We start from the raw sequence: 27,534 nt of genomic DNA, 5'->3' as shown, positions 1-27,534 counted from the left end.
CCTGGATCCACTCCCGGTAGGAGTCCTCCCCTGGAGTCCATCCATTTTCAGGGTAGTTCAGGCGGGAGCGCTCTACAGACCAGTTGGTGCCATACTGTGAAGATGCGGTGATCTGGTCAGAATGGATCTCCCCAGATTCCATGCCCAAAGCCTCCATACACTTGAAATCTGTGGACAAAATATGAAAGGGTGAAGACACATCTCAAAGTTAATGTGGCAAACTGAAGAGTCCAGTCATGGTCTGGGATGACAGTCAGGAAGTGTTAGGATCTGCACTTGATCCTCAGCACCCAAGGAAAAGGCAGCTGGGCCTGTGACCTTAGCACATCCCAGGGGCTTGCTGGCCAGACAGTCTAACCCTGAGCTCCAGGTTCACTGAGAGACTCGGTCTCAAAACATAAAGTGGACCGTGATCAAGGGAGACACACAGCTTGATGTAAACCTCAGACCCTCACCACACACACACACACACACACACACACACACACACACACACACACACACAGGGGGGGGGGACACAGACAGAGAAGAGACAGAGAGAGACAGAGGCCATTAACAAAGTCTGACAAAATATCAACATGGGATTATTGGAACATGGAACCTGTAATTATGCTTTCCTGAATGGGGAAACTGTGTCAGCACAGTTATTAAGAACTTTCCCATGTGAGCTAAGGTTGACAAAAACGCTATCTGAGGTGGAGAGATGTGGCATGGTTGTTGGGTGCTTGGCAGCATAGATGAAACCACACAGGTGTCATGATGGCGCGGTGTAATCTGATGAGGTGGCCACACCACCTGTAATCCCAGCACCTTGGGGGTAGAGGCAGGCAGACCAGAAGTTCATGGGTATTCGCAGCTATAGAGTGAGCAGGAAGGCAGCCAGGGATACATGAGACTGGGTCTCAAAATAAAATAAACCTTAAAAAAAAAAAACTTGATAGTCTCATATTTCTTGTAGCAAGGGAAAGCTGACCAATGTGTTTTAACTAATGGAAATTTCACATTTCTCTAGAAATTTCACATTTTTCTAAAATTTATATCCCAACAGATAAGATTTTATGACATCAAAGATATATATAATAAATATTTTACATACATACATATATACACACACTAGCTAAATAAGTTAAGAGCAAAGAGATTTTGAATTTCATTGTCTTTTTCTCAGTCCAATTTGGGGCAGAATACATTAGCATCTCGACCAGATCTCTGAAAACACCCAGGCCTTACCCCGGGCTCCTTCCCAAGCTGCTGGCCCTCAGAAGAACCCTTAGGCACACCAGCTTTAGGCAAGTATTTCTTCTTTTCACTTTGTCTGCTATGAGGAGGGGTTGAAGTACTGGGAATTGAGTCCAGGGACTTAGTAATTCCAGGAAAGTATTTGACCACTGATGCTTACCCTGCCCCAATCATTTTAATAAGATCTTTAAAGAATACATTACTCTTTTTTGTTGGAAAAGTATGTAACAAAAATTGAAATATTCTTTGCTCACAGGCTATGTCTCTGGCTCAATGGGTTTACTGCTTGTCCAACATGACCCAAGGCCTGGACACTATCGCCAGCACTGCATAACCAGGTATAGTGGTGCACACCTATAATCCCAGCTTGGGAGGTAGAGATAGGGGGCTCAGGTTAAAGATCATCCTTGGCTACATTGCAAGTTTCAGGCCAGCCTGGCATAAGATTCTTAAAACCTTAGAGCTAGTGAGATGGCTCAGCAGGTACAGTCTTTGCCACCAGGCTTGACAATCTGAGTTCTACTCCCAGAGTCCATATGGCAGAAGGAAAAAATTCTTATCTGTAAGTTGTTTTCAACTGTCTGTTTCTGCCTGTCTTTCTGTCTTTCTGTCTCTGTCTGTCTGTTTCTCTCTCTCTCTCTCTCTCTCTCTCACACACACACACACGCACACACACACACACACTAAATTAACTAATTTAAAATGTAAAACACCCTGCTTTTACTTTATAAAAAAAAAATGGTAACAAGTCCCCCTGGGTTTGCCACAGTCTACTGTCCCTGTGTGTGACTGCTCTGTGTACCCTACCTTTGGCTAGATCTGCCAAAAACTGTCCTTTGTGGTTCCCGGCACCTGTGTCAGGGAAGGCGCCTGGGAAGCCTCCAGGCCTCGCTTCATGGTTTTCATGAACTTCTCAGTCATTTTCCACTTCCCTAACTGCAGAGGTTCACACATAATTTTATGGAGGAAATACACCAAGTGATTTTTTTTCAGTGCGCGCACACACACACACACACACACACACACACACACACACACACACACACACAATTTTCTAGAGAGAAAAACAAACACTGGGCACCACAACTGACAGAACATTTTGTTAGTATTTCATGTGGCCACAGGTGTATGGGGAATAATGGGCAGGGTTTACAACAGGCCTGTTGAGATGAACAAATACTGACCTTCAGAGAAGCTGCTCTGCAGCACACTGTAGTTGGCTGAGAACCCTTCTTTTGCTATTGCGCTGTCGGTGTAGAAGACCATAGAAAGAATGCCTGAGGAGGAGCGGATCCGGCCAGGTGTTTTCTGCCCGCAGTATCGCCCAATGTGAGGGCCAACTAGGAAAGCAGAAGTACAGAGAATGTCAGATTTCTCTTACAGCAAATGCAAAAACAATCATTTATGAGCAGGAGTCTCAGCAGAACACAAAGACTGGTATAGCCTAATCTGGGTGTCCTCTCATTGATTGGTGGATTGTGAACATACTGATTAATCTGTGGGGAGGGTTTGGAAAGATGGCCATAGGGACAGTCACAGGACAAACATACTCCCCAGGCAGCACTGTTGTTCTCAGGAATGGAACAGGCTGGGGCTCAGTGCCACAAAGACCAGAGTTCAAATCCTCAGTGTTTACATAGAAAGCAGGTGTGGCAGCCCAGATGTAATCCCAGAGCTTGGCAGGCAGAGGCAAAGATCTCAGGGACAAGATGGTGAGCAAGCTCTGTATTCCATGTGAGATCCTGCTTCTGAAAACACAGTGGAGAGCACTAGAGAACACGCTCGATGCCAACCTCTGGGATCCACATGCACCTCTACGCCCATGTGCACTCACATACATTAGAACACATATTATACAAAACACACACACACACACACACACACACACACAGAAAGTGGATGACTCCTGAGGCATGAAACCTGAGCTGTCCTCTGGCCTCCACATGAGTGTGCTAACACGCGCATGTGCACACACACAGACATTGCTTCATTTGCAAAGAATGCACTTCAAACTATCTGGTGGCACCTTGGCATTCCTCTTTGTCCCAAGCTGTCTGTTCAGCTTGGCAGGGAAAGACTCCCAACTAGACAAGGTCCAGGGTGTCTCACTTGTCCTTTCCCCAGAGGAGAACCTGGGAGACTTAATGTCCCAAGAGGCATCCATGGCCAAACAACCCTATTTCCTTCCTCATTCCAATACGTAGCCCCAAATTCTAAACCACCCACATCACACACTTAGACAAAAACCTTTGACAAAACTTTCTTCAGGGCTGTGCCTAACAACTGACGGACAATCTAACCATTCAAGCTACAAACATTGATGTTTTACATATAATAAGTTAAAATCAAAATGGGTGGAAAATGTGTTTTTCTGATTTCTGACCATTTTTTAACTCTTCAAAACCAAAGATTGGGGCATTGTACTACACTGCGCTTAGTGGCCAACAAATGGCCCACAGGAATCGTTCGTACCCAGCAGGAGGTATATCTGCCCTAGGCCATGAATGGCACTGAACACTGACTAATTTGTGTGAAAGTCAAATTCTGATTTGGCTTGGAGTAGCTGTGCCTTTGCTGAAATATTTTACCCCAACCTTGGCGATGAGTCACTTCGTGCAGAAGCCCCGAGCAGCTGATGGACCTCTCTCTTGATTTGTTCAGATCAGCAAAACAAAAACGTAGTCATTTTCACTCCACTATTTTAATCTCACATATGGCAGAAGCATACCAGATGGCTTGAATTTTGAAAGACAGTCTGGTGTAGACCATCTTCTCCTCCCAGGAAACTACTGTTCTGTACACTTCAGCTAAGAATCACTGTTCTACTTAAGGATCCCAGTAGGTAGACTTTCCCCTGTCCCCTGAGGTGGAGGGACAGGTCTTTAAAAGGGACATGGGTCTCCAAGGACCATGTGTGTACCTTGTTCAGAAGGCAGCTGACGACAGTAAGATGATTCAAGTGTCACTGCAGAAGTGAACCCCACAGGATCTGGTCTTCCCAAAGCCTCCCGAGAACCACTGGCTTTTTAGTGGGGGCCAATCTCAAAACTTTGTATTTTGTAGACCCTTATATGACAAGTTTTCAGTTTGACCAATCCTCTCAGGCCAAACAAAAACTAACTGAGGTGGTGCACGTATTTGAGTTTATTTTTGTTTGTCTTTGAGAAAAGGCTTGATGGATATCCTAGAATGGTCTCAGACTCAGTATATAGCTGACAACAACCTTGACCTCATGATCTTTCTGCTTCCTCTGGAATTACAGGGGGGCTCCATTGTGCCTGATATATGTGGTGGAGATCAAACGCAAGGCTTCATTCAATGAGTCAAACCAACCTACTAACTAAGCTCAATGCCCAGCTTTGACACAACACTCTCTTTATATACATGAACGCAGGGCTTTGTGTATGCAAGGTCGGCACTCTACCCACTAACACTCATCCCTCAGCCCCCTATACGTTACTCTGAATGTCTGATCACTTGATATATTCAAAGCCAGACCGAGTTCAAAGACTATTCTCTCTAGAGACAGAGAACTTGCTGTGTGATGTGGTTTTACCATGAGGAAAGCACAGGGTACCACAGGAGGGAGGCTGATGATGAGCCTCTAAAGGCCATCACACTGGTCAATAGCTCTGAATGCTGCAGAGAGAGTCTAGTTACATTTGCCTCAGAAAACGGAACTCTTAGTGTTTCCACTTCTTTTCACAGCTTAATCTTGGCCTGGATTTCTTCTGCAAGTGCTAGCTCTTTGCCAGGCTTTCTTCATCCTGCATGTGAGGCCCTGCCACTAATTCAACGCCTCTTTTCTTGGCCAAGGAGCTCCAGGTTGTCCATAATGTATGCACAAAACCATCTTGCTGGAGCCAAGAACTCAGCTCTTCTTTTGCCTGGGTAAGAAGCCCGTTTTGGTCTGCAGTTATAAATGGGAGGCTTAGTGTCCATTCATCGTCTCCTCATGGCTCCCCCTCATTTAAATTCCATTAGTGTGGCTTCATAATCTTTTTCTTTAGTTTGTGGGCAAACTTTTATAGTCCTAATCCTTGGGGTTGCTCCTTGATCACCACAGCCCCTGACCTTCCCGCGATCAACGCTGGCAAGGAAGGCGCTGACGGCCACCCTCCCCTTTTCCTATCACCCCGTTCCTTTGGGGAGGGTGGCTGGGGGAGTCTCTTTGAAAGAAGAAACAGAAGAGAACTTGTCTAACGCAGACTCATAATTTAGAGAGACTCCATGACTCACTGGTTTATAATGTTGGAGGCATGCTGGGTAAATCTGCCTTCTGTCTTTTAGAACATCGCCCCCAGACAGATCCCTGTATGTCTCCTTAGGAGCCCTCAAGATACAAGAGTGTAAGACTTTGGCGACAATAATACAAAGAGGTATTGAATTTTCGTGAACAACAGGGGGACCTCAGCTTCACAAGCTAATGCAATATTGATCTGAGCCAGGAGGACGAGGCACTCTCATGCGCGGCGTATCTGCTCGTTTGTGTTTTATTTGAGCAGGGCTACTGGTTTCTTCTTTTTGTAATTGTGGACCCAACGGCCAAAGAGATGGGTGAAAATGATCAGCAAACCCAGATGCAAAAGGTGAATTGTTGAGGACGTTAGTAAGGTCTGTGTACAAGCTTTGTATACAGGCTTTAGTATACATGTTTGTAGACAAACTTTAGTAAGGTAAGTGTACAAGCTTTGAGCAGCAGGACCCTAGTCCTGTTGGATGTGAAGGTGACAGAATGTCTGTCCTGCTTAGATGACAGCAGTTCACTTATTATTCTTTCAGTAATCATAGCCCTACCTCGGAATGAAGATGATGTGGTCTTCCGCCTTCTTATAGAAGAAACACAACATTCAAATGTAGTTTATCTCTTCTTTCTTTCCTTCTTTCCTTCCTTCCTTCCTTCCTCTTTCTTTTGTACCTATGTGCCTAGGTTAACCTTAAACTCAGTAATTTTACTTAAGCCTTCCAAGTTCTGGGATTACAGGCATATATAACCATGCCTGGCTAAAGAGGTACTTTTAAAGTGAGATAACTTTAATACATCAGAAAAGTCATTTCATAGGCACAAGGCAGGCCATTTTTTATAAACTAATAGGCATACTGATAGAGAATCTCTAGAGTCTGCACATTTGGCACATTCCTTCTATCCAGGTGCTCTTACCAGACTACTCTATAAGTAAAGCTAAATAAGACATAACAGCACTCCTCTAGCTCCTAAGAAACCCTTTCCTGACTCTGCTGATCATTTCTGCAATGACAGTGACAACCTAGTTCTGGTCTTTCTTCCCAGCTCAAGTAGAGGGCTGGCACACCAGTTCTGTGAGCTACGATTGCCTGGCTCTATTGTTCAGTCCACACAAACATGCAATATCCCTTCGCAGAGGCAGGCTTGGCTCTCTGCGGCAAGCCCTTCAGAACTTTTAAATCCACCAAGCTTCCAGAGAGCGAGAGACAAAGATGTGTGAGTCACAACCTGCATGCCTCGAATTCAGAGTTTCAGAGTGGGCTGCTTTTCTTCAAAGTCAATTTGAGTCAATGGAGAGCTTTTAATTACTTAGTCATTTAATCCAATGTTTACGATAAGATGGAACATAAAGTCATGCGATGGCTGAAAGCCTTCTGCACCTTTGGGATGTTGCTTCTGGAAAAGATATCAGAGACTAACAATCTATCGGAAGATATGAGTGTTGAACAATAGTGACAAAGGCGTTTCTAGTGCCACTGACAAAAAGCCCAGGAGGGTCAGTTTCCCAACAAAACAGGAAGTTATAACTTTGCTGGTATTGACTAGATGAGACCATGTAACTGTGAACAAATATACAGTCTTTGTGTTGGGAATGCAGCTCAGCTGATTTAGTGCTTGGCTAGTGTTCATGATGCCCTAGGTTCAATTCCCAGCACAGCATAAGCCAGGTGAGGCAATGCATGCCTGGATTCCCACTACTGGGAAGGTGGAAATGGGAAGATCGGGAGTTCAATGATAGTCTCTGCTACACAGTAAGTTTGAGACCAGACTGCACTACATGAGGCCCTGTCTCAAAAATAACATAAAATATTGACTTCTTCCTATTTCAAAGCCAGTGTTCCCTGGAAATGAGTCAACTTCGCAATAGTTTAAACCATGGTGCATAAGGCTGGTTACTCTTATCTTGTTCCTAGTTTCAGAACAGTAACTTCTCTAGAACCAGAAAATTACTGCTTTAAGAAACCCTTGACACTAATAACAACGTGCCTCTTTCTAAAAGTATTCTAAATAAGTTGGCTGGTGAGACCTCCTCCTCATATGTCATTTTAAATGAAAGTTCTAGAAAGGAAGGCTGAAAATTTGGGTTGTGAACAAATAAACCCATTATTACACATCCCAACTATTGTTACCACATTATTATAATGCTGTTTTCCTGATTATCAGATTGAGTGCTTGGAAATCAGCGTTATGTTTGGGAAAAATCTCATTATCTAATGAAGGAATTCCTGTAAGATCATTATAACCTTCTTCATAAGGTTAAAAAAAGAAGAACAGATCAAACCATTGCTAACTCATTCATTTATTAAGTAGCAGCATAAAACTTCTCTAACAGTAATTTTTTCCTCTGCTGTTTACTGATAAAACGACTGGAATTTAAATGTCTTTTAAAATACTGTAAGCCATTGCTTTCACATTTTACCTGATCTTCACTCACAATACAGTCAGCTTAAAAACACCATCCCACTTTCAACTGCTGGCCACTGAGCCTTTTTGAGTTGTCCTTTGTAATGCATGCAGTATGTCCTCAGGGGAGCTCTTCACAAGAATGTGGGCTAAGCACAACTACCAGCAACATGGCTGCAACAAATTCTTCATGCTCTTCCTTTGGTTTGGAATTTTCATGCTAACTTTTGCATTTGAGTTTTGATCTTGAGAAAGTTTTAGATGTCCACATGGCCCTTTCCTCAATCCTCAAATGGTCCTGTCTTACTCTGGCCTGGCTTGACCATACCATTTAAAATATTTAAAATTTAAACTACACCTCCTCTTCCTGTATTGTCATCCTCCACACTCCCCCTTCTCATTTCTAAGATGGGTGATTTGATCTAAGTGATGTTTTAATGAACAGAAATAAAGTGGTCAGGGAAACTATGTGTTGCTCCCCAGACTATTACAGAAATCACTCCGGACCCTGAATAATCTTTCACAGACCCCACCGCCTGTGCACACGGTGGAGGAGTTGGGACATGTAGTTGGGAAAGCTTTCCAATCACAGAAATTTCGTTGCGCCCCCCCACCCCACCCCAACCGCAACCGCTGCCTTTTCAGAGTTTCATTTTTCTTTTCCCTTGTCATTTCTGGCCATTTTAAAGAAATTATGTGTGCATTGTGACATTTATAGAGGATTCCTCCTTTTTGAGAGACTTCCCCAGCTGTTGTCAGATGTTACCTTCAGGGAATCCATCCCAGATCTCCAGCCGGTCGTATCGACAGAACATTCCTCCTGGAGGATTTGAGTCTTGCTCCAAGTCAAAACTTTCAAACTCCAAGACAATCTCAGACATCTTTGGTGCAAAGATGATGTAGGTACACTCCAAGCTGTTGGGGTATTTTTCAGGGAACCCGGGGGACTTTATCACTCCGGTAGGTGCTGTGTAGTTCTGAGAACATTCGGGCCCTGAGAGACGAAAGAGACACAATGAAAATTTCTCGACTGTACATGAGGTGTGGACGGAATGCAGAGGGTTTCTAGGAAAAGCCCGCCATCGCCTCCAGTTACTGCTCAGCCAATCCCCTAACAGCAACCTACATGGTAAGTCAGACTAAGGTTCACTGTGCTCACCATAGTGTCCCATTTGTATGGAGTAATTGAAATGCATCAGCTGTTACAGGCAAAAACAAAAACCAAAACAAACAAACAAACAAACAAAAAAAAAAACGGGGGGGGGCAGATATAAAAATCACGTGGGAACAATAAGTAAGCTGCAGAAATCTCAACAGAGCCCCAGAGAAATAATTACAGCCCCTTCAAGCCCAGATCTTTAAATCTCAAGGCTGACAGCCATTTATTGGTGAAACAGAACATTTATGGAGGCGAGGGAGAGAATGCAGCCAAGAGAGTTTGGGTTTCAGATTCCCCTGGCAGTGAGTCGGTCACTCCACCAGATGTGACCTCTGTCTCTTTGACAAACTGAATGTGAAAGGTAATTCGTACATAGACCCCGGGTGACTGACTGACTCTGAGCGGTGTTGACACAGGTGCCTGTCAATGTGTGGCAGCTGGCGAGGGCACCATAAACTGTGATTACAGCCCCGATGCTAGGAGTCACCTGATATCAACACTGACACTATAACCTTCCCCCAAGTATCAGCTGCGGTGCCGTATACCATCCGCAACTTGCCCATTCACAGGCCTGTGTGTGGAAGGTACATATTTACAACGTGTGATTTTAATAGCTGTTCGGGGTTATCAAGACTTTGCAAACTGTGGTGATTTGTGATTGCAGAACAAGAAGAGGTGTGCACGCACTGCAAGCTGACCTTGCAGCTACATGAATGATCAAAATTTCAAGTCTGCTGCAAATATCGCCAAACGGGGCCTGTCTACACAGCTAAAAAGCCAGCTTTCCCTTGTGACCACCACTGCTCTGATCTTCAAGCAGCCACACTTAAGTAAAGCAGAGAAAACAGGACATCCCTCTCTTTGAAAGAGTTACTTATTTTATTTTTATGTATATGAGTGTTTTCCTGCATGTATGTGCATCACAGGAGTGCTTGGCGCCCACAAAGGTTGAAACCCCTGGAACTGGAGTTTCGAACAGTTGTGAGTTACCACATGAATACCGGGAACGAAACCTGAGTCCTTGCAAGAGAAGAAGAAGAAGAAGAAAAAAGTTCTTAACCATGGGGCCATCTCTTCAGTCTCAAAAAATGGGATCTTTTAAATCTCAGTATTGAATCTGAGAATGTTCGAGTCAGCTTCTCTTTCCCTGCATCACTGTCTGGCTGTAACTTACAGGCCACTGCAAGAATTCCAAGAGTTGTTGATATAAGGTGACACAGCGACTGTTCTTTGCACCCTTGAGTGCATGTGTACATGTTTGTGTAACGCAAGTGCATGTGAGTGTGCACACAGTAGCCAAAGGATGGCCTCTGCTGTCTTTCCTTCGTGCCACCTACCTGGCTGTTTTGAGGCAGGGCCTCTCACTTTTACTGGAGCCCACAGATTTGCTAGACTGGCTGGCCAATGATTTGAGTCGGCCTCCCCAAGCACGGTCCATCCCATCTAGCATTTTACTTAGGTGTTGGGGATCAAACTCAGATCCTCACGCTTGTAGGGCAAGTACTTTACTGACTGAGTCATCTGATCAGTCTGACACTGCTATGAATTGAGAAGCCTTCTGAAGTGCCCAAAAATCCAAAGTAACTTCTTAGAGATCAAAGTCAGATTTAGTGGCTCAGGTCAAAAAGCCTAGGCTCTGGCAGCTCTTGAAAGGAAAATTAGTTGGCTAACCTCTGAGTTAGCTATTCACAGTTACCTGGACACAACGTACCCAGCCTTCCAAAGGCGATCTGGCTTGTTAAGAGTGAATGTCTTCCTACAAGGGCTCGAGCTACTCCATCCTGCCTCCAGATGCTTGATCATGGCTAGAACGTCGTGAGTCTGTTGCATTTTACTATGTTAGTTCTAGGTAAAGGTTTTCATTCCATCCCGAATGCTCTGGGAGCTTCTCAGATGACAGCAGTCACGTCAACTTGAGTTACTAATCCACAAGTTATATATGAAATACCTACATACTTCATATATCAAAAACCATAATCACATACCTATATTACATATTGTTATATTAATTTACAATTGCATACTTAACATACAATAAATTCATGTGTTATATAGGCCATATAATGTATGATGCATAATTATTTGGTAATATTAGAATTTTACTTCCAAGATGCAACGTGTCTTCATGTCTTAATCTCCTTTTGGGGGAAGAAACATCTCAGTTAGGTCTTCTAAGGCAAAGTGCACAGAGAACTCTAATGTAGATATTAAAGTCTTCTCCTAGAAAGGTTGCCATGCCCCAACAGTTATGGTTCAATGAGACAAAACTCTACTTCCAGAGGTGTACAATTTCGAACATTTCCACAGCATCTTGCCCCACCATGTACCCTTGGACCAGGCTAGGTGTGGCTTGAGATAGCAGAGAAATCTCAAGAGGTGATGGGAGAGAACTGGGCTGAGTTCCAGAAGTTGTGGGCCCCAACTTGCCTTGGCCGCTGACACCTCGTGGAGCCTCGGGTATCCTGAGCCTTTCTTGTCCTCACATGGGCCCTGAGCTTTGGATTTGAAAATAAAAATTGATAATTTCTAGTTTTCTCTGCCATACATCAAAAGAAAAAAACAAAACAAAACAAAAACAAAGTTTTTGTTCTTTGTAGACAGGGCCTCACAGAATGCAGACTAGCCTGGAACTTACTTTGTAGCAGAGGGTGACTGAAGGAGAAATAAACATGTTTTTTGTTATTGAGCCCACAGAGGACCTTAAGATTTTTGCAGTCTTGCCTTCATCTTTCAAGTGGGCTAAAAAGTGCCTCCTCCAAAGGGGACAGTGGTGGGAGAGGGCTCAGGAGCTCCCAGGGATGAACAGGAGTGAAGCGAGCCCAGAATCCAGTGAGTTACAGGGGGAAAGTGCTTGTACACATATCTAGAAGTGTACCATGCTTTGGCTATGACTTGGAAGATGACAAGTACCTTATGTAACTACAGAAAAGCACATATGGCTGTTGATGACAAAGAGGCCGGACAATTATAATAACTAAGATGCTTTCTTGAATTTACTGTTAGATCGGGTCCTCTATTTCCCAGGAATTTAGCCTCAAACTCCTTGTAGCTGAGGGTGACGGTGAAATACTGATGCCCCTGCTTTCACCTATCAAACAATAGAATTATAAACTATACCTAGTTTATTCCACATTGGGGATGGAACCCAGGGGTTCCTTCATGATAGGCAGGCACTCAACCGACTGAATAACATCCCTCCCTGATCCTCGTTAAGTATATGGACTCTTAATTACATTGTCTGTACCAAGTACTCTGTACTCTGCCTCTGACACCGAGGTTCATGGAAACTGCTTCAGCAGTGAGGCTGGTGGCCCAGGCCAACAGGCAGGACAGCAGGACAGAATGGCAGGCTGGAGATGTGGGTGTCCCAGAGAAGTATCTATATAGGTGAATGTTGGGCTAGCAGACATAAGGGGAATTCGGGGCTCTGGGAGCAGAACCGGGGTGGTGCAAGGCGACCAGGGAAAGGCGAAAAGTGTCAAGGCTGCCAGGCAGGACAGTCCTCGTCCTCGGCTCTTGGCATGTGGAATGGCAAACCCTCATATTCATAGCCCATGGCCTGAAAACCTCAAAGCCAGCATCTAAAAAATTAATTTCCTGATTACATCATCCACATCTTTTGGGAGGGAGGAGAGGCTTTTGAAGTTGCTGAGCCCTGAAGAGTTTTCAGAAGATGAGAAATCTATGAGTTCTGTATCACTACATGACTTCTGAGAAATAATGTACATTTATGCATGTATTTTGTAAATATTTTCAAATAGAAGCAAAAATGTTGGGTAAATAAAGCAAATGTTAGGTGAGTAAATTTGAAGAGATTGGTAAATGTAATGTATGTGTATACAGTGTGCTTGTACACAGAGATACTGTGTTCTGTATACAGTGTACGCACAGAGAGAGACAACTTGGGCATATACACAGAAAAGGCCAGGTTAACTAGGAATGCTTCCTGAGAAGACAGATTGGAGTCAGCCTGTGCTGGGTTCCACTGATGGGGAAATGGATGCTCCATCCATCCACAGCCCTAGGAAGTGGCAGTAATGAAGGTCGCACTCTGATCAGAGTGTAGCCCTGAGCAGGATGCTCATCATCGTAGGCGACAGTTGGAGGTAGACAAAGGCCAAGGGCTGCTCAGGCCCTGCCCAGTGGTCAGCAGGATCGGACTCAACCCAGCACAGGGGGACCGTGGTGATAGGTTCTAATAACAGGGGCTCGGTGACTCATGGGGAGGCCTCAAATAGGACTAAAGTACACTGGCAAAACCACAATGTGGGTCTGCTGGGTGGTCCATGGCAGCGGACCTGGAAGGCAGTTGTTATTTCTGAGTCTGTTGTAAGAAACTGAAGAGACGAGGCAACATTCTGGATCCAGGGAGTGCACAGAGAGAAGGTGAGCAGCGCTGAGGGGCGTGGGCTGATGCAGGAGGATGGAGAGTTCTCCACAAGTCAGCAACCCATCCCTCTTCCCTCTCATCGCTTGCTCAGCTACCTTCAGATCTCTCAGAAATACTGAAAATGAAAGCAAGAAACTTTCATTTCCGTAAGAAAATGAAAATTCTTGCTCATTTTCTGACACCTGTTGCCTTTCAAGAGACCATATGCAAGGGAGGAAGCACATGTCTGTGCATGTGTGTGCACATACAGATAGCAAGCCACACAACTTTCAATTTGAGAAACCTGGTATCTGTGTAATCATGGGTTCATACACATGTGTAGGACCCAGTGCTATTCATTTTTTTTTTCAGACAATGTCTCTCACTAGCTCACGAAACAGGTTAGGATGGCTGGACAGGATAACATGTCCCAGAGATCCCAGTCTTTTCAGCTTCCCAGGGTTAGGGTTACAGGCATGTACCACCACACCGTGATCTGTACGTGGGTGCTAGGGGTCCAACTCAGGACTTCATCCTTCAGGGCAGGTACTTTACTGTCTGCCCAACCCTGTGCTTACATAAAATTATGCAAAAAGTTCTTTTTCACAAGCAGGACTATCAGGAGTTCAAAGTCATTTTTGGCTGCATAGCAGGTTAGAAACCAGCTTGGGTTAGCAATCTTACAGGGTGCAGAAGGAGATGGAGAGTGAAAAGGAATATATTAAGCTTCAGTAGAATTTTAGCTTAATTTTGAAAAGATAAGAATCAAAGCTTTTTATATAATTCAATGTGATGCGTTCCCGTTAAATAGTCAGCAGACATCAGAGTGACATCTTTTTTTCTAATTTATTATTTTTGAGTACTTTTGCTCCTTTTCAAGCATACTTCTGTCATAGCACACCATGGATATATTTACTTTACTCAAAATATTTTTCAACATTTCTGTATGAGAAAATTAAATTCTTTATAAAAGAGTGGAGTCATGACCTTCATCTTTTCTTTCACTTGATCTCTTGGGAATTCAAACAATACCAAAAAATCATCTACTCATTCTTGTTTTTACGTAAGTTACTCACCTCTCTTGAAGATTTCATAGCGGATGGAAAACCCTGCTCCATGTGTCTCGTAGTCAGAGACAAATTTTATGAAGAGAAAGGGCCCTGAAGACACCACAGGAGAAGGTGCGATCTTCCCACAGAACTTCCCCCACAGGCGGCCACTCTCATTTTCTCCGTCGATCACCTCCACGTAGTCATACCTTGCAAACAAGGAAGGAAGATGTTGTGAGGTGGAGAGAAAAGTCCTTTTAGTTTCAAAAATTTGAGAAACTTAACATCCAATATTGTCTGTCATGGGGAGGAAAAAATGCACCATCTGCATTTACCACCGCTCAGTGCAAAGAGGTGGGGGTGGGGGGAGGGGGAGGGAAACAGCAAAATGCAATAATTAAAATGGACAGCATCGCCTGTGCACATTATCAACAACACAAAACCATTGAGGATAATGGTGCCCATTATACTTGCAGACAATGTCAGTTAAAGTAACCAATTACCAAGAGAAAGCAAAATCTCTGAAGCACAGCTCTCTATTATTAAGTGCTGTTGCTTTGTCTGTGGCAGGGTGTCCTGTGCGTCCTGTGGGGCATTCTCTTACGAATTCAGAATGTCTCCTTGGCTAGAGGGCCCCATGAACGAAACTTTGATTTCTGTGAGCGACCTTCTAAGCATATGGCCACAGAATAATAAACAGATTCTTCACTATTTAATGCCATTCTGCCGAACTCCAGTCTTCTGAGAAAGGACTCTCTCTTTAGCCACATTCAGTGGTTGAGACAGAATACCTCCCCAGCCTACAGTATCACAAAACAGGATTTAAACTCAGAAAAATGGTGGGTTATATAAAATTGGAAAGTAACTTTGTTTATACTCACTAGTCAGAATCCTTAAAGGGATATTGTTGAGGGAAAAAAACCCCACAATTTTGAAGCCATCAAGGAAAACCCAAGCTTGCTATCCATGCCAACAGGACCAATGGTAAAAAGATCATACTGAGTTCCTGTGTGCTTGGAGTTCAAGGATCTTTTTTTTTTTTTTTTTTTTTTTTTGGAGTTCAAGGATCTTAAAAAGGCAGGAAGCACACAGGTGGCCCTCAGTAGAACAAGGGGATTTCCACTGGTTTGGAGTTTTATTTCTTTGTCTTCCTTAAAGAGAGAGAGAGAGAGAGAGAGAGAGAGAGAGAGAGAGAGAGAGAGAGTCCGTGTATGTGTATATTGTGTGTGTGTTGTGGTGTGTGTGTTTTGTGTGTGTGTGGTGTGTGTGTGGTGTGTGTATGTGGGGGTGTACGGTGTCAGAGGCCAACGTTGGCTCTCTTTCTTAAGAGCTCTCCAGCTTATTTTTTGAAAGAGGATCTCAGACTGAACCTGGAGTTCACTGCTCAGGCTGACTGGTTGGGCAGAGACTGAGCTGCAGGGATGCTCATCTTCTCCTCGCAGTGCCAGTGGTTACAGATGCATACTGCCATGCCTGGCTTTGTGTGCGGTTGCTAAAGACTTAAACTCAGGGCTTCACGCTTATGCAGTGAGCACTGTACCAAACAGGCCATCTTCCTAGCCCTTCTATTCTGCTTAATTACCAAGCCACCTGATCTGCCTTCATTTTTCTCCTAGAACGCACATGAAACCATTGCAACCCATTTATTTCAAACCTTAACTTGCTTTTAAACTCCTGGAGTATATTTACTTCAAGCCTGGCTAAAATATGGCGGTCACATAAACTGTATTTGGCAATTTAAAAGACATCAAGTGAAGGAAATCCTCATGATGACCATGCAGCCACTAGCAAACCCTCTTCAAGCTGCCAGGACCTGTGACTTATGTTTACAGAAAACCCCAGGAGACAACCAGGGGGTGACATCACTGGTTAAAGTGGACAGCTAAAGGCTCTTTAAATCAAAGATGACACTTACCTCATCAGTTAAAATTTGTCTGCCAGCTTTGTGTATATCAAAAAGAAAACAAAGCTGGCATTGATGGAGCTAAGAATTAACATATGTGAATTATTGTCCAAACACCATTTTCCTTATTGACTCTGTTTTTTCCAGTAGTAATCGTGAGGCCAGCTCACACCTCCACTGTTACTGTCCCTCTGTGAGGTGAGGGAACACAGGGAGGAAGTGTCCTTTTCTCTACCCAATCGGAGATGCTTTATATTGAAAAGGTAAAAGAGGAGGGGAGGTAAGGATGGGTAGAAGGAGGAGAAAAATATATTTAAAGCCCTAATCAGCTTTCAGGGATAACAGCAGCCATGAGTCTGGACCCACCACAGCCTCCCCAAGCAGCCTTTACGGAGTGGCTCTCTTCATGTACTGTTCCACAGACAAGAAAGGCCTCCGGGCCCTGCCCTACGCTTTCTAATAATCTAACTGTGATTTGAACTGCTTGCTGTGTTTGGTCTGGCCATCGCACACCCAGCTTTGTAATATAAGCTTTCACTCCAGTCTTGACACGGTATGAATACTAAGCGACTAAATCCTTCCAGGCACAAACAAGAGAGGTGGGTCAGGCATTGTGAAGAAGGAAGCTTTTCTGTGGGGAGGGCTTTTCTCCCAGGTATCAGAGTGCTCAGCTAACTACTGCCAGGGAACTGCAAGAAAGGAGAAAGCTAGTATTTTAATTCATGCATTCTCTGATAGTAAATACCAGGCCCTCCCCTTGGCAACCGTAAAAACTATTTTTAAAAGTGTGAGGGATGTGAATTAGAATCCCTTCCTAGCAAGAGATAAGCCATAGCCAGTGCCAATTTTAGGAAACTGAGTTATTCAGGGATACTATAGTCACATTTGGATGCTGAAAAGCTGCTAGCATTTTAGCACCCCCTCAAAGTACCATCCAATCAGGTCCAACCAATATAGGGAAGAGGCTTCCTGCACACATTCAGGAGAGTGGATCCGGCCCAAGTTATAAAGAGTGTCATCACCAAAGCAGTAATGAGGAAGCAGCTTGCATCTCCCTCTGGAGTTGACACCAGCCCCGCTCCCCACTATTCTGCCTGTCAGACACCATGCGTAGAATGCAGCTGGTGGGCTAACTTCCCTCCCTGGACTAGCAAGGCAACTCACCCAGCCCTCATTGGCCCTGTTCCCCAGGATCTCAGGTTTGCAAATTTCGACCCTCCCTCCCACTCCCCAACTACCAAAGGCTGTGCACTGCTCTGCTACTGCTGCTGCCGCCACTGCCAGCACCATGGAGGCAAACACCCATGGTTGGAATGTCAGGATCCTCAGCCAAGACACAGGACCTCGCAGAATGAGAAACAGCACCACCTGTTTGGCCTCAGTAGGTAGGGAAGACCTGAAAACTTACACCTGAGGGACCTAACTCAGGAATCCACAGAGAAAGCTCCCTGAGTCCTCATCTCCTCCTGCTCTGGAAAACAAACAGATGCTCTAGATGACTAGGGAAGGGGTCATCCTTCCATGTGGGGATTCAGGAAGTGGGGGGTGGGGGGTGGGGGGTGGAGGGTAGGGGTCCCTTCTGTTTCTGTTCACATTGTTGATGTGATGTGGCTCCTTGCTTATTGCAAAGGAAATGTTAAACTTTTTTCTTCCTTTTAAGACAGGATCTCCAGACACTGAACCACTAGCCTTGAGTTCGCTGTATGGCTCTTGATCCTGCTCCCAACTTTTAAACGTTAGAGCCACTATGGCCAGCCTAAGGGAATGTAAACTCACAGCGGATTTGGATTTTTAGATTCATTCAGAAGGCATTCTGCTCCCTCTGCTGGAGTCCACCTTCAAACCCTTCCCTGTGCAGTTAAGGTGGCCGAGCAGATACTCCTGGAAAGCAACAGAAAGATTCACATAGCCTTCTGCAATTTAGAGATCATCCCACAGGTCCTGAGATCAGCGGAGACAGCTGACAGATCTTTCCTTGGCTGCTCTTGGTCTTAGAATCTAAGCCCTTCACAAGGCACAGGCCGCCTTTGCGTGCATTAATCCTCTGACCTCACCCACCTGGTGAAATGCTTCTACTTCTAGTCATCCATGAGACTGTCAAAAAGAATAAAGATTTCCTTCTATGAATTTCTGTAGAGTGGCCAAGGTACACAGGGCATAGTGGCTCACATCTTTAATCCCATCATTTGGGAGGCAGAGGCTAGTGGACCACTGTGAGTTCAAGGCCACCCTGGTCTATAGAACCAGTTCAAGGACTGCCAGGGCTATACAGTCTCAAAATAAGCAAAGTAAGTCAGTAAATAAAATAAAATTTAAAAAAAAAAAAAAAAAAAAAAAAAAGACTAGCAAAGGGATTAGTTCCTTTTCCATTTGAAAGGCCTGGTTTTTGGTTTTAGGAAAATGGCCAAATAGGACAAAAAGTTCATAGGGGATGAAAAACACACTGGTTACTGCAGAGTGGCTCCACACACTTGAGCGGTGTGTAGCAGTGAACAGATGAGGAACAAGCCACACTTAAGCTATGTTTTCTCAGGAGACGGCAGATGACCCATGATGTTGTGGCGGAGTCACTGACAGAAAGCCAGTCCTCTACGGATGACTTTTGATACAGAGCTACTGTGCCCAGACCCCATCTCCTTCCACTTGACTTTCACACACCCTGGAGACCTTAGGAAGGGAACTCTCAGGGTGATTTGTCTTTCTGCTCTTCCAACAGGGCCATCCCCCTCACCTCTGATGCAGGCACAAGCACAGCCACAATGGAGAAATCTGATCCCCAACATCACTCCCTCCCTAAATTGTGAAGGAACATTGAGAAGCAAAGTCCTCGACTGCGGCAGTAAGTTTCTGTGTAGTGTCGGGGTCTTTTGAACAAAGTTTTAGAATTACTACCCTACCCGAGAGCCTGAACTGCCATCTATGGATGACCTGAAACACACTTCAGAAAAAGAACAAATCTCCCAGAGAACTGGAAAGAACACTGACAACACCCAGTGAAGAAGCCGGATGTGTTTGTGTGCGTGCTGGAGGCTTACAGGTCCAGAGCCTAATTCCAATTTGTCTTGTTCTCTTTATCCCATTAAATAGCCATTTTCTTGTTCTCACTCCTCTCTGTGACTGACCCAATACCTTGATTACAGGTTATAAAAAACATCTTTTTGAAATGTATTAACAAACTTAACAAAACTAATTCTCCACCAAGCAAAACACTAAAGTCACCAGATCATCTGAGAGGTGAGGCAGGCATTTGTTGTGGCTGCCACTTATTGTATCCAATGGATTTTATTTATCTATTTATTTATTTATTTACTTTTGGGTTTTCGAGACAGGGTTTCTTTGTGTAGCCTTGACTGTCCTGGACTTGCTTTGTAGACCAGGTTGGCCTCGAACTCACAGCAATTCACCTGCCTCTGCCTCCTAAGGTGTCCGATGGATTTTTAAAGTCCCTTGACTTATGGCTTTATTTTTGTTACTATGAAACTTCATGAAACTGTGTCCATGTTGGATTATGGATTTTAACATCCCTTGATTTATGGCTTTATTTTTCTGAATGATGGCTGCACCAGCCCTCAGAGTATCACAGTACTAAAAGCAAGCTACTGATAGGACTGCAGTCCACAGTGAGGTGGAACTTTGTGGTGCTGAGGCGCTATGTTGGGGACACACTCTTGCGAGTAATCCCTCATCAGTGATAAGTAGGCTCAATAAACTGATTGGTTCACTAAACTGGATGTGGGTGGAATCCTTACTTTGGTCTTCGGTCGGTACCCTATCTTGGGTGAATAGCTGTTTCTTCATCCCTCCTCAGGAAAAGTTAACACAGCATCCTCCCCCATATCCAAAAAGAGCCACAGGAACCCCTCTTTCACTCTGGATTCCCCTCGTGCTTGCTTGGAGACCCTCAGGAGACTCCCAGGAGACTCCAGGTGTCTTTCTGATTAACCACACTTTGACAGAGAAAAGTCCTGGGTCTAGGGAAAGGACAAGAGAAGGGTGGAGCAACGGTAGTGATGCCAATGTGCTGCACTTGGTGTGCAAGGTCCAGAGAATAGGGAGGTAGGGACTGGATCGATCCAGGGTCTATACATACATACACACACACACACACACACACACACCCACACACACCCCAATCCATAGGGAGGTAGGGACTGGATCGATCCAGGGTCTACACACACACACACCCCAATCCATAGGGAGGTAGGGACTGGATTGATCCAGGGTGTACACACACACACACACACACACACACACACACACACACACACACACACACCCCAATCCATAGGGAGGTAGGGACTGGATCGATCCAGGGTCTACACACACACACACCCCAATCCATAGGGAGGTAGGGACTGGATCGATCCAGGGTGTACACACACACACACACACACACACACACACACACACACACACACCCCAATCCATAGGGAGGTAGGGACTGGATCGATCCAGGGTCTACACACACACACACCCCAATCCATAGGGAGGTAGGGACTGGATCGATCCAGGGTGTACACACACACACACACACACACACACACACACACACACACACACACACACACACACACCCAATCCTAAGACTGTTGTGATACATGTCTGAGATGGAAATAGGTCCGGTTGGTAGACTATTTGTGCAGCATGCACAAAGTCCTGGGTTTTTATCACAGCTTGGAACACTTCACAAGACTGGCTGTGGTCGTGGATGCCAGTAAGCACTTGAGAGGAGGGTTTGTGAGACTCACCAAGGAGTGTAGCCACTTTGCTCTACACAGTGAATTAGACATGATCTAGCACTACACAGCAAGGTTCTTAGAGACCCCAGAGAACCCAAGACCTGTGGTGTAGGATAATGACCAAATTTATATTTTTAGTAGGAAATAGTTGGAGTTTAAGTTTCTGTCTGTGTGGAATTTCATGTCATGATTACGATTTATTGGCAAGTTAGATTGAAAAAAATAAAAATAAGAAACTTTTACATGAGAAAATGCTTCTTGGATTAACTCAGATTCCAAATGCCTGCCTTTTGGAGGGACAGTCAAGCACACCTCTCTTGGAGCAAGTGTGCTGCAGGAGAAACAGCATCTTTTAGCATTAGACTCACAAAGTTTGGTGTTCTAGAAAAGTCACATGATTGTAATTACAATAAATTCAGTTCCCAAGGAAAACGGCCACCTGGAAGACATCAGTATTTATAACATAGCCACCTCCCACTTCATGGGACTTTTACTTCTTGCCAACTTTCTACTGTTCTCCAGGAGAGAGAGAGAGAGAGAGAGAGACAGACAGAGACAGATGAAAACAGAGAGATGCAGAGACACACACTGAGAGACAGAGACTGACTTTCACAGGCTCCTCACAAGGGGTTTGCATAATCAGTTGGCCAAGTTACACAAAGAGGAAAGGGCTAAGAGGAGTGCCCCTCTTGTTTCGTTAAACCCCTACATATTTATTTTTAAATTTACTTATTTAGTGTGTTATTTGTGTTCTCTCTGTCTGTCTGTCTGTCTCTGTCTCTCTGCCTCTGTCTGTCTCTCTCTCTCTCTCTCTCTCTCTCTCTCTCTCTCTCTCTCTCTGTCTTTCTCTCTCTCTGTATGTGTGTAGGTCAAAGGAATTGCTTCTCACCTTCTATTGTGTGGGTTCTGAGGATCAAACTTAGTCATGAGATTTTTTTTTTTTTTTTCAATAAAGGCCTTTATCTGCTGAGCCATCTTGAAAGTGATGTTTACTTTTTGAGGCTGGGTCTCATGGTGCTCAGACTGGCTTAAAACTTCCACTTAGGCAACCATGAGTTTAGATTTCTGGTGCTCCTGCCTCTGCCTCAGGGGTGTGCACAGCCATGTGCAGTTGACACAGCTCTGGGCTTTGTGCATGCTAGGTAAATACTCTGCCAGCTGAGTTACAGGTCTAGCCCCCTCACTCCTCTAAGCTATTTTTAAAGACATAGAATACTGACCTTTACTGCTAAGCTTCCCAATCCAAATATATATTAATTAAATATATTTTAATATATTAAACATATATGTATATTACATATATATGTATGTGTTATTAAAGCTAACTGGGTTCATTTTAACAAAGTTCAGCAGAGTCAGGTCAGCTAAAGTCAGCTTCTTGCTTTGAAGCTCAGGCCCCATCTCCACAATCTTGATGTAAAGCTGCCTTCTCTCCAAGGAACAACGGTAGGCTTCGACCTTTTCCAAACCTACTTTATTTGGGGTTCCTTAATGCTTATACCTCCCTTCCAACCCACCTACCCTAGATAGGAGAGAAAAGAGATTAATGGGAACAGGAGAAGTAGACCTTTTTGGATTCAGTTCCTGGGAGAGATTCCCCTGGCGTAGTCGGCAGGGTTCCAGCAGATCAGCAATTCCACCAAAGTTGCTGCTGGAACCTGGAACAGCAGCCGGAACCCGGAGCCCCAAAGCGTTCTCTGGGGCGAGTCTCTCTAGGAGCGTCCTGAAGTGGAGCCGTGAACAGCCAAACAATACCAAGACCCAAAAAGCCCGTTCCTCCTGTTTTGGGCCAAGATGTGTTTCAGCTGGCAAAAATCAAGCCCCTGCATGAGATGGTTCATCTTCTAGTGGATAAACATCACCTGTTCTCTCACAAGTCTGTTGCTCATCCCACACTTGGGATCAAAACAAAAACACGTTTCCATCCACTACAAACAACTGCTACTGTCTATATCCAAGCGTACCCGCAAAGACCCATGGACTAAAGCTCTATTTTCCACCTCAGCAATATTTGGAGGTGTGGAACCTTTAGAGAGGGGCCTCATGGGAGGTTTTTATGTCACTTGGAGACAAGACATAGCCTCTGAAGGGGTAAAAGACCTCGCCCTCTCTTTTTCCTTTTCATTTCTAGGTTATGAGTGGTTTAACTCTACCATACACTCCTGCCAAGATGGCTGCCTCTTAACAGGTCAAAGAAACAGAATCAGCTATAAAGCTTCCCAAAATGTGAGCCAAACTAGCCCCCCACCCCCCAGCACGCACATGCATGTGTGTAGGTATGACTGTGCAGGACGGTTTATGTATGTGTGCATGCATGTTGGAGGATGACCCCAGGTGTCATTGCTCAAGTGCTATCTCCCTGACTGGCCTCACGAAGTTTGCCAGGTTAGCTGGCCAGTGACTCCAGGGTCCTCCTGTCTCCTCCCCCACCCCCACCCAGCCCTGGGATCTGCTGAGCTCATCCCCCACCCCACCCAGCCATGGGATGTGCTGAGCTCAGCATTTTCACAGGGGTTCTGAGGATGGCACCTCCGTCTTCGCTCTCGTGGAGCAAGCATTTCACAGGCATTACCATCTCCCCAGCCCCGCCCTCTGTTCTTTCTAAGCTCAGGGTGCCAGGTATTTGTTACAAAGAAAGAAGCATAAGCAACACAGTCACCATCTCTGATGTCCCCCCAAACACCAGCTCGGGACAGTTGCCTGACATTAGCTGGACCTGGGTCTTCCTGACTTTGACCCTAAGTATTATTCATATCAAGGCTGTGCTCAGGTACTGATGGGCCTCTTAGCATCTCAGATACTCATCTATAAAATGGACAGATTGGTAATATATACAATGGCCTTTGTAGGTGCTAAATGTCTCCTTTCCAAGTGAGATGGAAGTGTGGAGTGGGCACTAGAAGGAGACAGTAAATACAGAGAAAAATGAATGGGGTAGGGGTGTTATTACAGTTGTGTTTCTGTTTTGTTTTAATGGGTTTTTTTTTTTTTTGGGTTTGGTGTGTGTGTGTGTGTGTGTGTGTGTGTGTGTGTGCGCGCGCGCGCGCGCGCGCGCATGTGCGTGTGTGTGTGTGTGTGTGTTGAGATAGGGTCTCGTTTATTCCAAGATGGCCTCAAACTTGCCACATAGCTAAAGCTCCTGATCTTCCTGCCTCCATCACCTGCACGCTAGGATCACTGGCACACCCCATCTTGTGAGGGTTACTGGGACTGAGATTTGTTTTCTCCTGTGCTTACCCTCAGTTCACAGGCAGGTATAGTTTCAGCAATTCTGAAAATGTAGCTTTGCTACTGTCCAGGGCATATGCTGGGTTCAACACGACTGGCTCACAGGGTGTGATCATACCCTGACATCTAGAAAACCGTTCACACTGACAGTAGATCTGCCTCAACACCACTGTCAGAAATCTGTCGGTCAAAGCCAGAGTCGGCAACCAAGCTGGAGGACACAGCATAGTCACACTACATAAAGCTGTTTATTTTAAATCACTGAACTTAAAGCAGGCAAGTATGGGGGTATGCCAGCCCCTGAGACCCCCATTCGGGTTTAGGTTAGGCACACCCCCCTCTTGTAATAATGAACTGCCAGCCTAGGTCCTTCACCTGCAGGCATTATGCACCCCTCTCCAAACAATGCACCCATCAACCTCAGAACCCTTACCCACACCTACGCTGGGCCTCACTCTCCGAACAATGGTATACATATCCTGCCCCAATGACAATCAAATTTAGACACTTTCTTTGCAAATCTCAGCCATATTTATCTGTGTTTGAAGAATAGACAGGCTGATTCAGCCTGAACTAGTTTTGGATGCACACGAAACAAGGCAAAACTGTGTCCTCTAAGCACCTTTCAGGAAGAATCTCCATTTACCATCTCATGCCTATGTACAGCTAGGCACATTTATGATTAAAACCAGATGCATTATGGAAAGGGACTTTACAGTAGAGAAACAATTCCATAATCTCATCAATTAAAACAGGGAACTGCCCAGACTATACCCTTAGTAACCATTCCTTTTTTGCAGACCCTGTAAAAGGAAGCAGTGAACAAAAGCTGGCTCCTTGAATATCTTTACTCATATGGTCTGCTGTCAGTCTGGACATTGTATCTCTCTTTAATCTGTACTATTCTTCTGCTCCAAATAAAGTTACTTTGAGTCTATTGCAAATCTGTGTTATCACTTCATTTCAGTTCTTGGTGTAAGAGGCCAAGAACTCAGAAACACCTAGCCCAGACTCTGACCACGGGTAACAAAGTCCACTAAGTGTTTTCATCAATATGCCAGACTGATTTAATGATCTGGATTCCTGCTATTAACACAGAAAGCTCCCTGCACTGGGATGGGTTGAGCCCTCGGGAGCAGCTTACAGGCCTGGAAGGCAATATCTCTGGTTTACAGTATCAGAAAAATCCTAATCCTCAAATTTCTCTTTAATTCTTTAGAAAAAAGAAATAAAGCCATAATTCTTTTTCAGACTTCAAGACCCAACACACTAATTTTAAGAGCTTAAAAAAAAATCCTCCTGATTAATCAGTAATTATTCACTGGGGATCAAGAGAATTTGCTAATCAAGGCTGCAGGAACTACAGTTGGCAAATACTTGCATCTTTAAGGTTTTTTTTTTTTCTTCCTCTAATAATTACGCTGCAACCCTTTTAGTGCCAAGTAGGTGAGACTATTCTTTCTGTAGTAATTCCCCCAAACAGCCAGCCATCTTTTCTGAAAACAGAGAGAGCAAAAGAAAAATAGGTGTGTGGGAGTGGGGAGGTATTGACACAGACTAGAAACTTCTTCCAGTGAGTCTGCTGGGTGGAGTTGAATTTAAGAGGGGTGCTGGGCATCAACTCAGTCAATACTGTGTTTCGCAGGGGTTGGGGGGGTAAAGCTCAGATGGTAAAACGATGGCATCAAAAGCACCAAGGACCTGATTACAAAACCCACGTGAGAAGGCAGGCACAGAAGCATCCCGGGGTCTCGCCTGCCAGGCTGTTTTGTGTTAAGCAGGCCACACACTAAGGGAAACTTAGGAGTCCAAGCCTTGAATTAAGTAAACCTAAGCCCACATCAAGAACTTTCAGACCTGGGTGTAATGAGTGTACAATGTTAGAGTGAAACACACCTCGGGGAAGAAGATCTAAGCGGACAGGGCTTCTCTCCCTTATCCCTGGTGAAAGCGTCATACTCCTGGGTGAAAATATTAGTGTCTGCTACTTTGCTTTTTTCCATGACTTGAAATTCTACAAAATCAGGAGCTAGGGTTATCAGCTACACACACTGGGCCACTAGCAATCACCTTGGTATGTATCCTACGTACGTTCTAGTCGGCTCAGTGCAGTGAACGGCTCGGCTAATGAGGAACTCCTCCATCATTAAGAGTCTTCATGACAACCTGCAAACCGGTTGTCCAGCAGGTGAGGCATTGATTTGCAAGTATAAAGGCATGAGTTTGAGTTCTAGAAGTCATATAAAAAACCAGGCCTGGTGTTACTCACTTGTAATCCCAGTGTGGAGGTAGAGACAGGAGGAACCCTGCGACTACATGACAACCAGTGTAGCCTTCTTGAGAGACTCTGTCTCAAAGGAAGTGGCTGGTGTTCCTGGGGATGACACCTAAGGTTGTCTGCTAGCCTCCACACACATGCAAACCTGGACACACATGCACCTATACACACAAACATTGCACATACACCTACACACACATATGTATTTGTGTGTGTGTGTGTGTGTGTGTTTAACTGGTTATTGTCTGACCATTTTATGTGATACTTTTTCTTTTCACTGAGTTCCTTTACAGACTAATTAATTTGTACATTTCAAGCCCATAATTACCTTGGATTGGGAACAATCTTAGGAGAAAAGGTATCTGAACACCTTTAGGTGGCCCTGCAATTGACAGAGACATGAGGGATAATTGTGTGTTGGGAAAGGTGGGCATTGGCCTTAACTTGACTGCTCTCCTAAGGGTAGAGCACTGGCCTGGTGGAGTTTAACCATCTGGCCGCATAAAAGGTGAGCTTGTTGAGACAGCTGATATGGTCTCAGCACAGATGTAGCTCAGCAAAGAGGACACAGAGCCTCATCTTCCCATCCAAGGGCTCCCCAGACCCCAATGCCTTTACGGCCAGATTCACAGAAAGGAAAGGGGAACATAATCAAGCCAGCTAAAATCAAATGCAGGAGAAGGTGTGTTTCCCACACTTCTTCCAAGCACAGCAGACGGCAGATAAAGGTATAACCGTCCCCTGCCCATCGGAGTCCAGGCTCAGCTGTGTAAACAAGACAGTAGGTGACAGGGCGGGGCCACATGCACTCCTTATTTACAGAAACATATTCCATAACGTAAGGAGATTTTTCTCTCTTTAAAAAATTGTAAATGGCTGAAGCTTTCCCGTCTACTTCAGCAGCCTGATTTCTTTGAACTC

At 44.7% G+C, this 27,534-nt stretch overlaps 1 protein-coding gene across 3 annotated transcripts in view; it reads right to left on the bottom strand.

Moving 5' to 3' along the window:
• The window catches only part of Nrp1 (neuropilin 1), a 146,044-nt gene that overhangs the window by 70,392 nt on the left and 48,118 nt on the right, over window positions 1-27,534 (bottom strand). For all 3 annotated transcript variants that reach the window (XM_051169252.1, XM_051169250.1, XM_051169251.1), the window contains 4 exons: window positions 14,493-14,674; window positions 8,655-8,882; window positions 2,424-2,579; window positions 2-168 (listed from right to left, as the gene is read on the bottom strand). In XM_051169252.1, the coding sequence (XP_051025209.1) occupies window positions 2-168; window positions 2,424-2,579; window positions 8,655-8,882; window positions 14,493-14,674 (733 nt within the window). The remainder of the gene's footprint in view (window position 1; window positions 169-2,423; window positions 2,580-8,654; window positions 8,883-14,492; window positions 14,675-27,534) is intronic.

The sequence above is a fragment of the Acomys russatus genome, chromosome 26 (assembly GCF_903995435.1).
Source record: "Acomys russatus chromosome 26, mAcoRus1.1, whole genome shotgun sequence".
Lineage (NCBI taxonomy): Eukaryota > Metazoa > Chordata > Mammalia > Rodentia > Muridae > Acomys > Acomys russatus.
Note: the sequence above shows the minus strand (reverse complement) of the source record. Positions and strands in the feature narration are given on the sequence as shown.